The sequence below is a fragment of the Amblyraja radiata genome, chromosome 4 (assembly GCF_010909765.2).
Source record: "Amblyraja radiata isolate CabotCenter1 chromosome 4, sAmbRad1.1.pri, whole genome shotgun sequence".
Classification (NCBI taxonomy): domain Eukaryota; kingdom Metazoa; phylum Chordata; class Chondrichthyes; order Rajiformes; family Rajidae; genus Amblyraja; species Amblyraja radiata.
This window is the reverse complement of record NC_045959.1, coordinates 45,723,555-45,737,647: the sequence shown is the minus strand read 5'-3', so window position 1 is coordinate 45,737,647 and position 14,093 is coordinate 45,723,555. Positions and strand designations below refer to the sequence as shown.

The window sequence follows — 14,093 nt, the reverse complement described above, 5'->3', positions numbered from 1 at the left end:
ATACCTGGCTCGGACAAAACTCTGATTATTAATAACCCATTATCTGTTATTTGCACTTTATCAGTTTAATTATTCATGTGTGTATATATTTATATTATGGTATATGGACACACTGATCTGTTTTATAGTAAATGCCTACTATGTTCTGTGTGCTGAAGCAAAGCTAGAATTTCATTGTCCTATCAGGGACACATGACAATAAACTCACTTGAACTTGTAGTGCGTTTCAACTTCAAGCCAAAGCACCCAAGCCACCATTTTCAGTAAGTGGTGCCTTTCAACTTCAAGCCAAAGCACCCGAACAACCATTTGCAGTCAGTGCCTTTTTATTTCAAACAAGCCATATTTTCATTTTCAAACCACATTAAGGGGACTCACCAGTTGAGTAGACATATGTTCAATGTTATTCAGAGCTCAGAGAGACGTGACCCTTTGGCTTCATCCATCTTGCAGAGACTGAGAGAGGCACACCACTTCCTGGTTTTATAGTCCCTCCCCCTCCCTCCAGCAGGGGCAGCAGAGAGAATGGTGATTTAAAAAAAAACATTAATACCTCTCCGATTTGTCATTGATGGGAAAAATCCTCCAGTCCAGGAAGGCGGAGGGGGGCTCTGAGCGAGGTGGCCAAAAATGATGGCCGTAGGTGGCTGCGTTCTCTCGGAAATCGCAGCACAGTGGGCCAAAAGCGGTCAAGATCAGACTTTTAGTAATATACTAGACCAAGTGCAGACCCGTTGGGTCTGTTCCCCCAACGTGCGGTTGTGGGGGGGAGGCGGCATGCAGCGTCACACACTAACTATCCCCCGCCCCCCCGCACTCACGCTAATTACCCTCCTTGATATTATATTAATATTATTAATTTGCTCCTTTTACCCCATAACCACCCTATCTACTGACGCTAGCCCCGAACTTGCAATCACATCTAGAGAGGAGGGGGGGGGGGGGGGGGGGCGGGGGTAGAGAGTGAGGGCAGAGAGAGAAGGGGCAGAGACAGAGAGAGAGACACAGAGAGAGGGGCAAGAGGGATAGGGGGGTGGAGGGGAGGATAAGAGGGAGGGTGGGTGAGGGGGGAAAGGTGTGGGAGAGAGAGAGAGGGTGTGATGAGGGGAGAGAGAGGGGGTTGCCTGAGAGGGGGTGAGGGGGAGAGGGGGGGTGAGGGAGGAGTATGGGGTGGAGTGGGGGTTGTTAGGGTGGGGTGGGAGGGTAGGTTTGATTTCTTGGTCGGGGGGATGTGTTTATTTCTGGGTGGGGTGCTGGCGGGGCGGCTTCGTCTCTCTCGCTCGTCTCGCTCTCCTTGTATGTTGGTTTGGTGTGTCTTTTGTACTCTTCTTGTTGTTAGTGATCTGTCTTAGGGCTTGTTTTAGAGTGTGTCGCGTTCTTTTTTTTGTTTTGGGTGTAGGTTTTGGGCCTTGGAGGAGCAAGGAGTTGGTGGGGTGGATGTGTGCGTGGGGTGGCGGGTGTGAGAGGTGTGGGGCACTTGGGGGAGTAGGTAATCACAGTGCTGTAGACATTTGTTCAGTGTCATTCAGAGTGACAGAGACTAATTGACAGAGCTCCAGCTTGCAGAGACTAATTGAGGCACACCTCTTCCTGGTTTTATAGTCCCCCTGCCTCCAGCGGGGGCAGCAGAGAGAATGGGGAATTTTGTAAAAACATTAATATCTCTGTCATTTTTCATCGACAGGAAAAATCCTCGGCACACATACGGCGGAGGGGGGCTCTGAGCAAGGTGGCCAAAAATGACGGCCGTAGGTGGCGGTGTTCTCTCGGAAATCGTAGCACAGATGGCCAAAACCGGTCAAGAACAGACCTTTAGTAATATAGATAGAAGATAGAAGCTATATATATATATATATATATATATAGATAGATAGATAGATAGATAGATAGATAGAAGATAATAAGAAGATAGGTGCAGAAATAGGCCATTCAGCCCTTCGAGCCAGCACTGCCTTCAATATGATCATGACTGTTCATCTAAAATCAGTATCTCTTTTCTGTTTTTTCCCCCATATCCCTTGATTTCGTTAGCCCCAAGAACTAAATGTAACTCTCTCTTGAAAACATCCAGTGAATTGGCCTGCACTGCCTTCTGGCAGAGAATTCCACAGATTCACAACTCTCTGTGTGAAGAAAGTTTGTCCTCGTCTCAGTCCTAACTGCCCCCCCCCCCCCCCTTTATTCTTAAACGGTGACCACTGGTTCTGAACTCCCCCAACATCGGGAACATTTTTCCTGCAGTTACAGTAAGTGAATTGCAGTTACAGTAAGTGAAGTATATATATTTATATCTATGCATATATTTATATGTATATAATTATATATATAATTGCCTTTATGGGTTATGTACATCATCTGACAAATAAAATAGAGTAACAGTGATGCTTTAAATCAAAGTTGCTTCTGATCCATGAGAAGGAAATGTACTTCTCTCCAACTTGCCTCTCACACACAGGCACACACATTCATATAAATATATGTGTTCAAGAAGGAACTGCAGATGCTGGAAGATCGAAGGTGCACAAAAATGCTGGAGAAACTCAGCCGTTCGGCCCGAAACGTCGCCTATTTCCTTCGCTCCATAGATGCTGCTGCACCCGCTGAGTTTCTCCAGCATTTTTGTGTACCTTCATATAAATATACATATATTCAATTTAATTTTGTGCACAGTGTGTGTGTGTGTGTGTTAAAGCAATAGAAGGGGAACTGCACAATACAATACAATGCAAGGGAAACTACGCAAAGCAAAGATCTTATAGCCCCGCACTCTCTCTCTCCTCGCTGCCCCGGGCCCCGCACTCCTTCTCCCCGCTGTGGATCCAATCTTTGGCCGGAAACAAGAGGGCGGAGCAAAATGGCGAAACAAGATGGCGGGGGCAGGTTGCTAAAATGAGTCATAAAATCGCCCATGAACGTACTACACGTTTGCGTGAGAGTAATCCATCTTGCTCCGCTATAGGATCTTTGACGCAAAGGACGGGGCGGGCGGATGGACGGACGGACCGACGGCGGACGCTTTTGTGTGGGACGCACCGCGGGGTAAAATGGAGTCGTGCAGCAGGAGGAAGACCCTGAATTCATCGCCCAACCATTTGCCGCTCACTATTCCCTTTGGCCAAGTGTTGGACGTGGCGAGCGGCTGGATCTTGGATTTCATGTGTTACTGTCTGTGTCGCTATTTCGGTTCAAATATGTTTGAGGAGTTCCGGGTGATGAGAGACGTCATGAACGGTCAGTAAACTCTCTCTTTCTTTCTTTCTTTCTTTGTGAACCCTGAGTCTTTGCTCAGAGTCCATACAGCAGGGAAACAAATTCGCCCCAATTCGCCCATGCTACCAACGCGGCAATCTGAGCTAGTCTCAATTACCTGCGTTTGGCCCATATCCCTCTAAACCTTTCTTATCCATGTATCTATCGGTGCCACTGCGTCCGGCAGCTCGTTCAATAATATACCCATAACCATTCGTGTGGAAGAAAAAGATGCCCCTCTAGTTTTAAACTCCCCAACCATGGGAGCTTCTCTACACCACTCGTGAGTATTTACCGCTACAAGATCACCCCTGAGCCTCGTGCGCTCCAGGGCAAAATTAGCCAATACAACCTCTCTATCTCAAGTCTTGCAGTCTGCTAATATTTGCCATTCTTTAGCCCATTTTCTCAATGGTAGCAGTGAGATAAGTGTGTGGCCAGGGAGTTTTGGGTCTTTGATATTAGGTGCTTACTATTGATTTCCTTCAATGTTAGGGTAGTCAATAGATGAACTGGGGTGTGTCCATCACTTTCTGCGGCGTTTCTTGTTTTGGGGCGTTTAAGTTAGTGAACCAGGCTGTGATACAATTAGTCACTGTGCTGTCTAACTTGTAGAAGTTTAATAGCGTATTCGGTGATGTGCCGAAGAAGGTAGAGGCAATAATGATCATGCTTTGTGATTGCTACACTGTGCTGGCTCCAGGACAAATCTGTAGAGATCTACATACCCAGAAACTCTGCTATTGACTCTCTCTACTGCTGTCCCATAGATGAAGGCAGGATCACAGATCCAAGGCTTTCGCCTCCTGAAGTCAATATTAGCTCCTTACTCTTGCTAATGTTAAGAACAAAGTTGCTGTTATGACAACATTCAATCAAATTATAGTCCTCCTTCCTGTATTCTGATCCATCTGTACCCATTATTTGTCCAACAACAATGGTATCATCAGTAAATATAAAGATTGCATCTGCGTGTGTCTGACTACAGTCATTGGTGGAGAAAGATTCGGGCAGGTATTAAGGCATTATGCGCACCCAACATGTGATGATGGTCAGCGAAGGGGAAGTATTGTTGTGATTCGTACTGATTGAGGTCTTCCGATGAGGAAGTCGAGGATGTATTAGTGTCGGTGATTTCGATGATAAATTTAAAAGGGATGAGGATGTTGAATGCTGAGTTGTAGTTAATGTGCCCGAGCCTGATGTGTTCTTGTTTGAGTGATACTGCAAGAGCCAGTGAGATCGCATCCACTGTTGCTCAGTCATGGTGGTAGGCAAATTGTCATGGGTCCGGGTCCTTACTGAAGCAAGCGTTAATACGTGTTTTAGCCGACCTCTCATGCAACCGATGTGAGTGCCAGCATTGAGTCTTGTCACCTTGCTCTTTTCGGGCACCAGTGCTTTGGATGTCCTTTTAAAGTATGTTGGGACTTCACAATTAATCACAATCAGTTTTATTCGTCACTTGCACATAAAGTGCAAGTGAAATGAATTTGCCAGCAGCGGTACAATAAAAAACACACAAAAACACAATAAAAATTTAACATAAACATCCATTCATCACTGTGGTGAAAGGCACAAAATTTGGCCAGTCCTCCACCATTTCCCCCCGTGGTCAGGACCAAAGATACTAGAGGAGCAAGATAGACCACTCCTACGAAATCCAATGGACTGACGTGTAGTACGCAACGGAACGTCACTTCCGCCATTTTAGGAATAAGACCCAGATCCCCGTTCTGCCTCTCGCAGTTTAATCCACGTCAGTCCATTGAATTTTGCAGTTTATCTTGATCTCTTAGCCTTCTATGTTAGACCATTATTATCTTTGTTTATAATAAATAAGGTGCTCTTTTTAAAAAAAAAAGGGGGAACTGCGTACAAAATGAGTGACAATGCGCAATGAAAGGCATGGTGGCCCCGACCGCTGACCTCACAATGCCTTTGCACCTGGCCCGGCCCGGCCCTCTGGTGGCCCAGCCTGTCTGCTGGTCCCGCCCCCCCCCCCCCCCCCCCCCCCCCCAGCTGCCAGGTTGTAGATTCCATTGGTTTTCATTTAATTTAATTTAATTATTTGTCTCTTAACATTAACTTTTAATTTCGAAGACAGTCATTAAAAAATAAATTAGCTGTCTTCATTGACAGCTTAGATCGGACCGTGTGTGTGTGCGCGTGTTTGTGTGTGCGCGTGTGTGTGTGCGCGTGTGTGAGTGTGCGCGTGTGTGTGTGTGTGGTTAGTGTGTGTGTGTGACGCGGCAGGCTGCTCCCCTGAATTCCATAAAGCTGCCGACAGCTTTCGTGCATGAGACGCGCACGCTTCATTTCCAGAACATTCTGAACGTGTGACGCACGGTTGCATTTCGCTCTCTCTGTCTCTCCCCATCTATGTCTCTCCCCATCGCTCCGTCCCCAGAGAGGGAGAGTTCAGAGCCAGCGGACTCTCTTCCCTTTCCTCTCACCAGGAACAAAAAGCCCCAAAAGGACCTCACCGAGAACTTCCTCCACATTCCCCCCCACACCGATCCCCCAAACACACATCCCTCTCCCCTCCAGCTCCCTCTCTTCTCGCAATCCATCTCTTCCCCTCCACCCCCTCTCCTCCCCTCCACCCCCTCTCCTCCCCTCCACCCCCTCTCCTCCCCTCCACCACTCTCCTCCTCTCCACCCCCTCTCTCTGTCTCTTGCCCTTCTGTCTCTGCCCCTTTCTCTCTGTCTCTCCCCATTCTCTCTCTGCTCTAACTCTCTACCCCCCCCCCCCCTCCCTCTCTAGACGTGCCTGCAATTTGGGGGCTATGCGTCAGTGGATAGGGCAGTTATGGGGTAAAAGGAGCAAATTAATAATATTAATATAACATCAAGGGGTGTAGTTAGCGTGTGTGCGGGGGGGTAGTTAGTGTGTGTGATGCCGCATGCTGCCCCCTCCTCCGCAACCACACTTTGGAGGAACAGACCCAACGGGTCTGCACTTGGTCTAGTATCTAGTGTGTGTGTGCACATGATATTACTGATCTTTTGCTGTGTCGCTGTTCAAAAACTGACAGCTAGTAATCGTTGCTCCCTCGCCAATGTCTTCTGCATGCTTGCTCCAATACTTTGTTAGTTCAAGCTATTTAAGCAATGGAATACCATCTTGGTTTACAGCTTCACCAATTTCTCTCTTTCATCTCTTCTATTTGTCTCAAAATTAGTCACCGCCATGCTACATGCTTCTCCCCCAACCTCCCAATGCCCAAACTCTATACTCTGTTTTCACTGTATCTAGTATGTGTCAATGGTGGGTGCTAAAATGGCACCCTCTTACACAGCTTAGTCCTGATACTTTCACTCTTTTCCCAAATTGTTTGCCTGCCTTTGGAGTCACTCTAATCTCATATATTCTCTTCAGCTAATGGAAAATAGTCTTATTAATACAATATGACCATTAAGTGGTTTTTGTCCCTTTTCTGAACCTCCACACATTTGATCAGGTAAAGCACGACAAAGTATAGTTTCATTATTTCCAACACTATCGTTTGGGGGGAAAAACTGATTTTTCTTTCAAATTACTTTGACATTTATACAAACCTGGTAAACGGTAATAGTGACAATTTATTTTTCTCTCAGGTTTTGTTCAGCAGCCTTCCATTATAGACTCCACCCAGGAAAAGAAGGTGCATATCTGTCAAATCCTATCTCGCATAGTGGAAGGAAACAATCTTGGTAACTACATTTTTTATTGTTAAATGGTTTATCTCCCTCTCAATTCAAGGTTTAAATAAAATGAGATAATCATTTACATATTCTTACGAGCATTAATTACGAAAAGTAGTAGTTTTCTCAAAAGGAATATACAAATTGTATATTTGCTTCCCTAATCGGATCACTTAATGAGTGATTTACAGACTATCAAAAACAATTTTGTTATTTTTGATAATTTTGTTTTTACTATTTACGTGATATTGTCATAGATAGCAACAGGAAAAGACTAGCATGTAACCATTTTTAATATAAGGTGACATAACGCTCTAATTAAGTTAATGCAGAAGGAAAATGGCATGTGCAAACTTTGGGGAAAATGCAGGTTTTTTCCATTGCTTTATTTTAAACAGTAAAAGTTAGGATAATAGGTAAGAAAGAACTGTAGATGCTGGTTTAAATTGATGGTAGACACATAATGCTGGAGTCACTCGTCAGGTGCGGCAGCATCTCTGGAGAGAAGGAATTGAAGCCGTTTCGGGTCGAGACCCTTCTTCAGACTGATCAGATAATAGGTTGTGTGTGACCTTGGGTAAAATTGCTAGGGTGTGAGAAAGAGCAGATGGTAGGGAAGGTATGGGAGGAAATGGTTGGCTGGGAAGGAAACCTAAAGTAGAGATTGTCTGAGGATGTGGAGGACAGAGGAACTAATGGATTTCAATACTGGCAGAGATATAAATGATTTTCCAGAGTGAGGTTAAACCTACCCCCATCGAACATTAAAAAATGCGCTCGGACCCAACAGTCCATCTGCCACAGACCTGAAGACTGCATATTGCCAGTATCAGGCAGACTACTGGCTAGGGCACTTTCACAAGTTTAGAGAGGGAAGAACCCCGGGCAAAATATTGGTCTCAGATAGTAGTACCATCAGAATTGGGCGCAGATAGTGGTATTCTTCAAAGAGCATCTGAAGAAGGGTCTCGACCCGAAACGTCGCTTATTTCCTTCGCTCCATAGATGCTGCCTCACCGCTGAGTTTCTTCAGAATTTTTGTCTACCAGCCAACAATCCTTTTCTGTGGTTTCCAGCAGCATCAAACAACCAGCTGATAACTCCCAAGATTTTGACAAACTACATTGCTCTGGCAACCAACTCTTCCCAAGATGTTTCATGGGACTGAAGTGTGGGGTAATGAGGGAGTTTTATCAGGAGGCGATAGGAAGCTGAGAGGAGAAAGGGCAGTTGGAAAGAGAGGGGGGATGAACCCCGGAAGAAGAGAATAAATTAGGTTTGGAGGTGATGACGATGGGAGCATATTTGGTCATGAGGGACGATGAAGGGAATTTAAATTCAGAAGGATTGAAGATGACAGGACCCCGAGGAAGATTGGTGGGGAGAGCAGATGAAGAAGAGCCAGTAGGCAAGAATGTAGTTGAATCTCAAGACGCACAGGTAAAAAATGTCTTCTTCACTCAACGCACGGTCCAGTTGACGTGGTTGTTGTTGCGCCTCACCTGGTAGCCCTTGGAGAAAGCGTTTTCTGGCCGCCAGAACATACTCGGTCACTGCAGTGTTCCCATCCCTCCCACCTGCTGCTGTTTGTTCAGCCCGTCACTTTGTCTGCTATCCGCTTGACCGCTGGCGCTTCCTCCTTCTCCTGTTCTCTGACCAATTGGTCTCCCATCCCCCCCCCCCCCCTCCAATGCCTTCTCCTCCTCCTCCCGTTGATCTGTCAACTGGGCCATTTGTCCACCCCCACTCTTCCATCTCCCCCCTGTTGCTCCTCCCATCACTCTGTTCACTCAGCCTCTTAAACCTTTCTCGCCGCCTCCTCCTCCTCTCGGGGCAGCAGGAGAGAAGAGAGGGAGCCCCATGGTGACCGAGTGCGTCCTGTTGCTGGTGGCGGCCTGAAGAAAACGCTGTCCTCTGGGACTATGATGTGAGCTGCCACAACAGCCGTTTCACCGGATGGACGGCAGCTGTGAAGAAGAGATCGCTGGTGCGGATCAGCGGCATCAGCGCCTTGTTTTAAGGTGAAACGTGTAACTCAGAAGACTGCATCAATCTGAAGAAGGGTCCCGACGGCACCTATTCATGTTCTCCAGCGATGCCGCCTGACATGCTGAGTTACTCCAGCACTTTGTGTCCTTTTGTGTATTAACCATCATCTGCAGTTCTGTTTCAACTACATTCAATGATAATATCTTACTCGGTTATAACGGACAATTAGCAATAACGGACACCATTCCCCCCTCAATGGTCCATTATAACGAGGGTTTACTGTATACCAGAAATATAGTCATGACCAATTTGTAAGGCTCTCGCTCATTATTTGGATTTGCTGGATGATTTGTAAACTAGGAAAATAGTGATACTTCAACCATTCAGAAATACTGATAGTTCGGCATCGAGCTCATCAGGTAATGTTCATCATCCTCCTTTTAACTCACCAGGGCCCCTGTTTCTGAAGCACCACCTTCCATAGAAACATTGAAAATAGGTGCAGGAGTATGCCATTCGGCCTTTCGAGCCAGCACCGTCATTCAATATAATCATGGCTGATTATCTTAACTGAGTGCCCCGTTCCTGCGTTCTCCCCATATCCCTTGATTCTGTTAGCCCTAAGACCTATATCTAACTCGCTTGAAAACATCCAATGAATTGGCCTCCACAGCCTTATGTGGCAGAGAATTCCAAAGATTCACAACTCTCTGGGTGAAAACAAAAGTCCTTATCTCAGTCCTAAATGGCCTACCACTTATTCATAAACTGTGGCCACTGGTTCTGGACTCCCTAAAACATCAGGAACATTTTTCCTGCATCTAGCCTGACCAATCCCTTAAGAATATTATATGTTTCCCTTCTCATCCTTCTAAATCCAGTGAATATAAGCCCAGTCGATCCATTCTTTCATCCTATGTCAGTCCCGCCATCCCGGGAATTAACCTGGTGAACCTACACTGCACTCCCTCAATAGCAAAATGTCCTTCCCAAATTGGGAGACTGAAACTGCACACAATACTCCAGGTGTGGTCTCACCAGGGCCCTGTACAACTGCAGTAGGACCTCTTTGCTCCTAAACTCAAATCCTCTCACTATGAAGGCCAACGTGCCATTTGCTTCCTTCACTGCATGCTGTACCTGCATGCTGACTTTCAGTGACTTCAGGGGGAACTGTACAAAAGGGACGGATTGCATCTTAACAGGTGTGGGACCAGCATTCTGGCAGGCAGGTTTGCCACTGCTACACGGGTGGTTTTAAACTGAATAAGGGGGGTGGGGTGTCGAATGGGATAGTGGAGGATGGAGTTAAAGGGAAAGGGTTTCTTAAATGTGTGAGCGTAGAGACAGAGGGGTGTAAAATGAGGGTAGAAGCAATAGGTAGCAAGGTGAAAAGTAAATGTGGCAGGCAGACAAAACCAGGGCAAAAATTAAAAAAGGGCCACTTTTCAACATAATTGTATAAGGGGTAAGAGTGTTGTAAAAACAAGCCTGAAGGCTTTGTGTCTCAATGCAAGGAGCATTCGTAATAAGGTGGATGAGTTGAATGTGCAGATAGCTATTAATGACTATGATATAGTTGGGATCACGGAGACATGGCTCCAGGGTGACCAAGGCTGGGAGCTGAACATCCAGGGATATTCAATATTCAGGAGGGATAGAGAGAAAGGAAAAGGAGGTGGGGTAGCGTTGCTGATTAGAGAGGAGATTAACGCAATGGAAAGGAAGGACATTAGTTTGGAGGATGTGGAATCGGTATGGGTAGAGCTGCGAAACACTAAGGGGCAGAAAACGCTGGTGGGTGTTGTGTACAGGCCACCTAACAGTAGTAGTGAAGTTGGAGATGGTATCAAACAGGAAATTAGAAATGCGTGCGACAAAGGAAAAACCGTTATAATGGGTGACTTCAATCTACATATAGGTTGGGTGAATCAAATTGGCAGGGGTGCTGAGGAAGAGGATTTCTTGGAATGTATGCGGGATAGTTATCTAAATCAACATGTAGAGGAACCAACGAGAGAGCAGGCTATTTTAGACTGGGTATTGAGTAATGAGGAAGGGTTAGTTAGCAGTCTTGTTGTACGTGCCCCCTTGGGCAAGAGTGACCATATTATGGTTGAGTTCTTCATTAGGATGGAGAGTGACATTGTTAATTCAGAAACAATGGTTCTGAACTTAAAGAAACGTAACTTTGAGGGTATGAGACGTGAATTGGCCAAGATTGAATGGCAATTAATTCTAAAAGGGTTGACGGTGGATATGCAATGGAAGACATTTAAAGACTGCATGGATGAACTACAAAAATTGTTCATCCCAGTTTGGCAAAAGAATAAATCAGGGAAGGTAGTACATCCGTGGATAACAAGGGAAATCAGGGATAGTATCAAAGCGAAGGATGATGCGTACAAATTAGCCAGAAAAAGCAGCATACCGGAGGACTGGGAGAAATTCAGAGACCAGCAGGGGAGGACAAAGGGCTTAATTAGGAAAGGAAAAATAGATTATGAAAGAAAACTGGCAGGGAACATAAAAACTGACTGCAAAAGTTTTTATAGATATGTGAAAAGAAAGAGATTAGTTAAAACAAATGTAGATCCCTTGCAGTCAGAAACAGGTGAGTTGATCATGGGGAACAAGGATATGGCGGACCAATTGAATAACTACTTTGGTTCCGTCTTCACTAAGGAAGACATAAATAATCTGCCGGAAATAGCAGGGGACCGCGGGTCAAAGGAGTTGGAGGAATTGAGTGAAATCCAGGTTAGCCGTGAAGTGGTGTTGGGTAAATTGAATGGATTAAAGGCCGATAAATCCCCAGGGCCAGATAGGCTGCATCCCAGAGTACTTAAGGAAGTAGCTCCAGAAATAGTGGATGCATTAGTAATAATCTTTCAAAACTCTTTAGATTCTGGAGTAGTTCCTGAGGATTGGCGGGTAGCAAACGTAACCCCACTTTTTAAGAAGGGAGGGAGAGAGAAAACGGGGAATTACAGACCAGTTAGTCTAACATCGGTAGTGGGGAAACTGCTAGAGTCAGTTATTAAAGATGGGATAGCAGCACATTTGGAAAGTGGTGAAATCATTGGACAAAGTCAGCATGGATTTACAAAAGGTAAATCATGTCTGACGAATCTTATAGAATTTTTCGAGGATGTAACTAGTAGCGTGGATAGGGGAGAACCAGTGGATGTGGTGTATCTGGACTTCCAGAAGGCTTTCGACAAGGTCCCACATAAGAGATTAGTATACAAACTTAAAGCACACGGCATTGGGGGTTCAGTATTGATGTGGATAGAGAACTGGCTGGCAAACAGGAAGCAAAGAGTAGGAGTAAACGGGTCCTTTTCACAATGGCAGGCAGTGACTAGTGGGGTACCGCAAGGCTCAGTGCTGGGACCCCAGCTATTTACAATATATATTAATGATCTGGATGAGGGAATTGAAGGCAATATCTCCAAGTTTGCGGATGACACTAAGCTGGGGGGCAGTGTTAGCTGTGAGGAGGATGCTAGGAGACTGTAAGGTGACTTGGATAGGCTGGGTGAGTGGGCAAATGTTTGGCAAATGCAGCATAATGTGGATAAATGTGAGGTTATCCATTTTGGTGGCAAAAACAGGAAAGCAGACTATTATCTAAATGGTGGCCGACTAGGAAAAGGGGAGATGCAGCGAGACCTGGGTGTCATGGTACACCAGTCATTGAAAGTAGGCATGCAGGTGCAGCAGGCAGTGAAGAAAGCGAATGGTATGTTAGCTTTCATAGCAAAAGCATTTGAGTATAGGAGCAGGGAGGTTCTACTGCAGTTGTACAGGGTCTTGGTGAGACCACACCTGGAGTATTGCGTACAGTTTTGGTCTCCAAATCTGAGGAAGGACATTATTGCCCTAGAGGGAGTGCAGAGAAGGTTCACCAGACTGATTCCTGGGATGTCAGGACTGTCTTATGAAGAAAGACTGGATAGACTTGGTTTATACTCTCTAGAATTTAGGAGATTGAGAGGGGATCTTATAGAAACTTATAAAATTCTTAAGGGGTTGGACAGGCTAGATGCAGGAAGATTGCTCCCGATGTTGGGGAAGTCCAGGACAAGGGGTCACAGCTTAAGGATAAGGGGGAAATCCTTTAAAACCGAGATGAGAAGAACTTTTTTCACACAGAGAGTGGTGAATCTCTGGAACTCTCTGCCACAGAGGGTAGTCGAGGCCAGTTCATTGGCTATATTTAAGAGGGAGTTAGATGTGGCCCTTGTGGCTAAGGGGATCAGAGGGTATGGAGAGAAGGCAGGTACGGGATACTGAGTTGGTTGATCAGCAATGATCATATTGAATGGCGGTGCAGGCTCGAAGGGCCGAATGGCCTACTCCTGCACCTAATTTCTATGTTTCTATGTTTCTATGATGAACAAGGACACCCAGGTCTCGTCACACCCCACCTTTTCTTAATCTGACAACATTCAGATAATAATCTGCCTACTTGTTCTTGCCACCAAAATGGATAACCTGATATCCACATTATACTGCATCTGCCATGCATCTGCCCACTCACCCAACCTATCCATCATCACTGGGGGAGTCCTGTCTCCGGCGGACTACCTTCCGTCGTCATGGAGGGACGTAGCCCAGTATCCAGTGAGCCACCTTCTGTTGTCACTGAAGCCCCTGTTTCCTGCCCTCCCATTAAATCTACTGAGTTCACTGGGAAATTTATTGTGATACTGTGTAATACCTTTTAAAAAATTAGACGTGTAGGATTAGAAATGGGAATAACACTCAACAGGCTAGGAAATCTAATTTCGTACCACCAAAGTTCTGCTTGCGCCATATTGTTGAACTTTTCCTGTAAGGTTCTGGTTAATTCACATATAGTGCACAAATAATTTAAATTAAAAATCTACTGATAAATATGCTAAATATATAATAATTTACTGCCATTTCCTAATCCAGTTTTGTTACTTTGTGCTTCAGATGTCCAGTTTGATAAAGATGAAAATATAACCCCATTAGAATCTGCATTAATGATTTTGATTGAAATGGTGGATAACAATGAGCTACCGGAAGATGCATGTACAGATTTGAAACAATTACTACAAGTGCAGGTTAGTTTTTTACCAAAGATTACTATTATTAAGTAAGATGTCCTTGAGAAAATATGATTTATATCAGATAAA

At 45.2% G+C, this 14,093-nt stretch overlaps 1 protein-coding gene across 2 annotated transcripts in view; it reads left to right on the top strand.

Annotated features, from left to right (window-relative positions):
• Window positions 1-2,981: 2,981 nt before the first annotated feature.
• terf1 (telomeric repeat binding factor 1) overlaps window positions 2,982-14,093 on the top strand; it is a 32,691-nt gene continuing 21,579 nt past the window's right edge. Inside the window, exons 1-3 of one of the 2 annotated variants that reach the window (XM_033019306.1) lie at window positions 2,982-3,231; window positions 6,850-6,945; window positions 13,891-14,021. In XM_033019306.1, the coding sequence (XP_032875197.1) occupies window positions 3,045-3,231; window positions 6,850-6,945; window positions 13,891-14,021 (414 nt within the window). In that variant the 5' untranslated portion in view covers window positions 2,982-3,044. The remainder of the gene's footprint in view (window positions 3,232-6,849; window positions 6,946-13,890; window positions 14,022-14,093) is intronic. The other variant, XM_033019305.1, reaches the window with a different exon arrangement.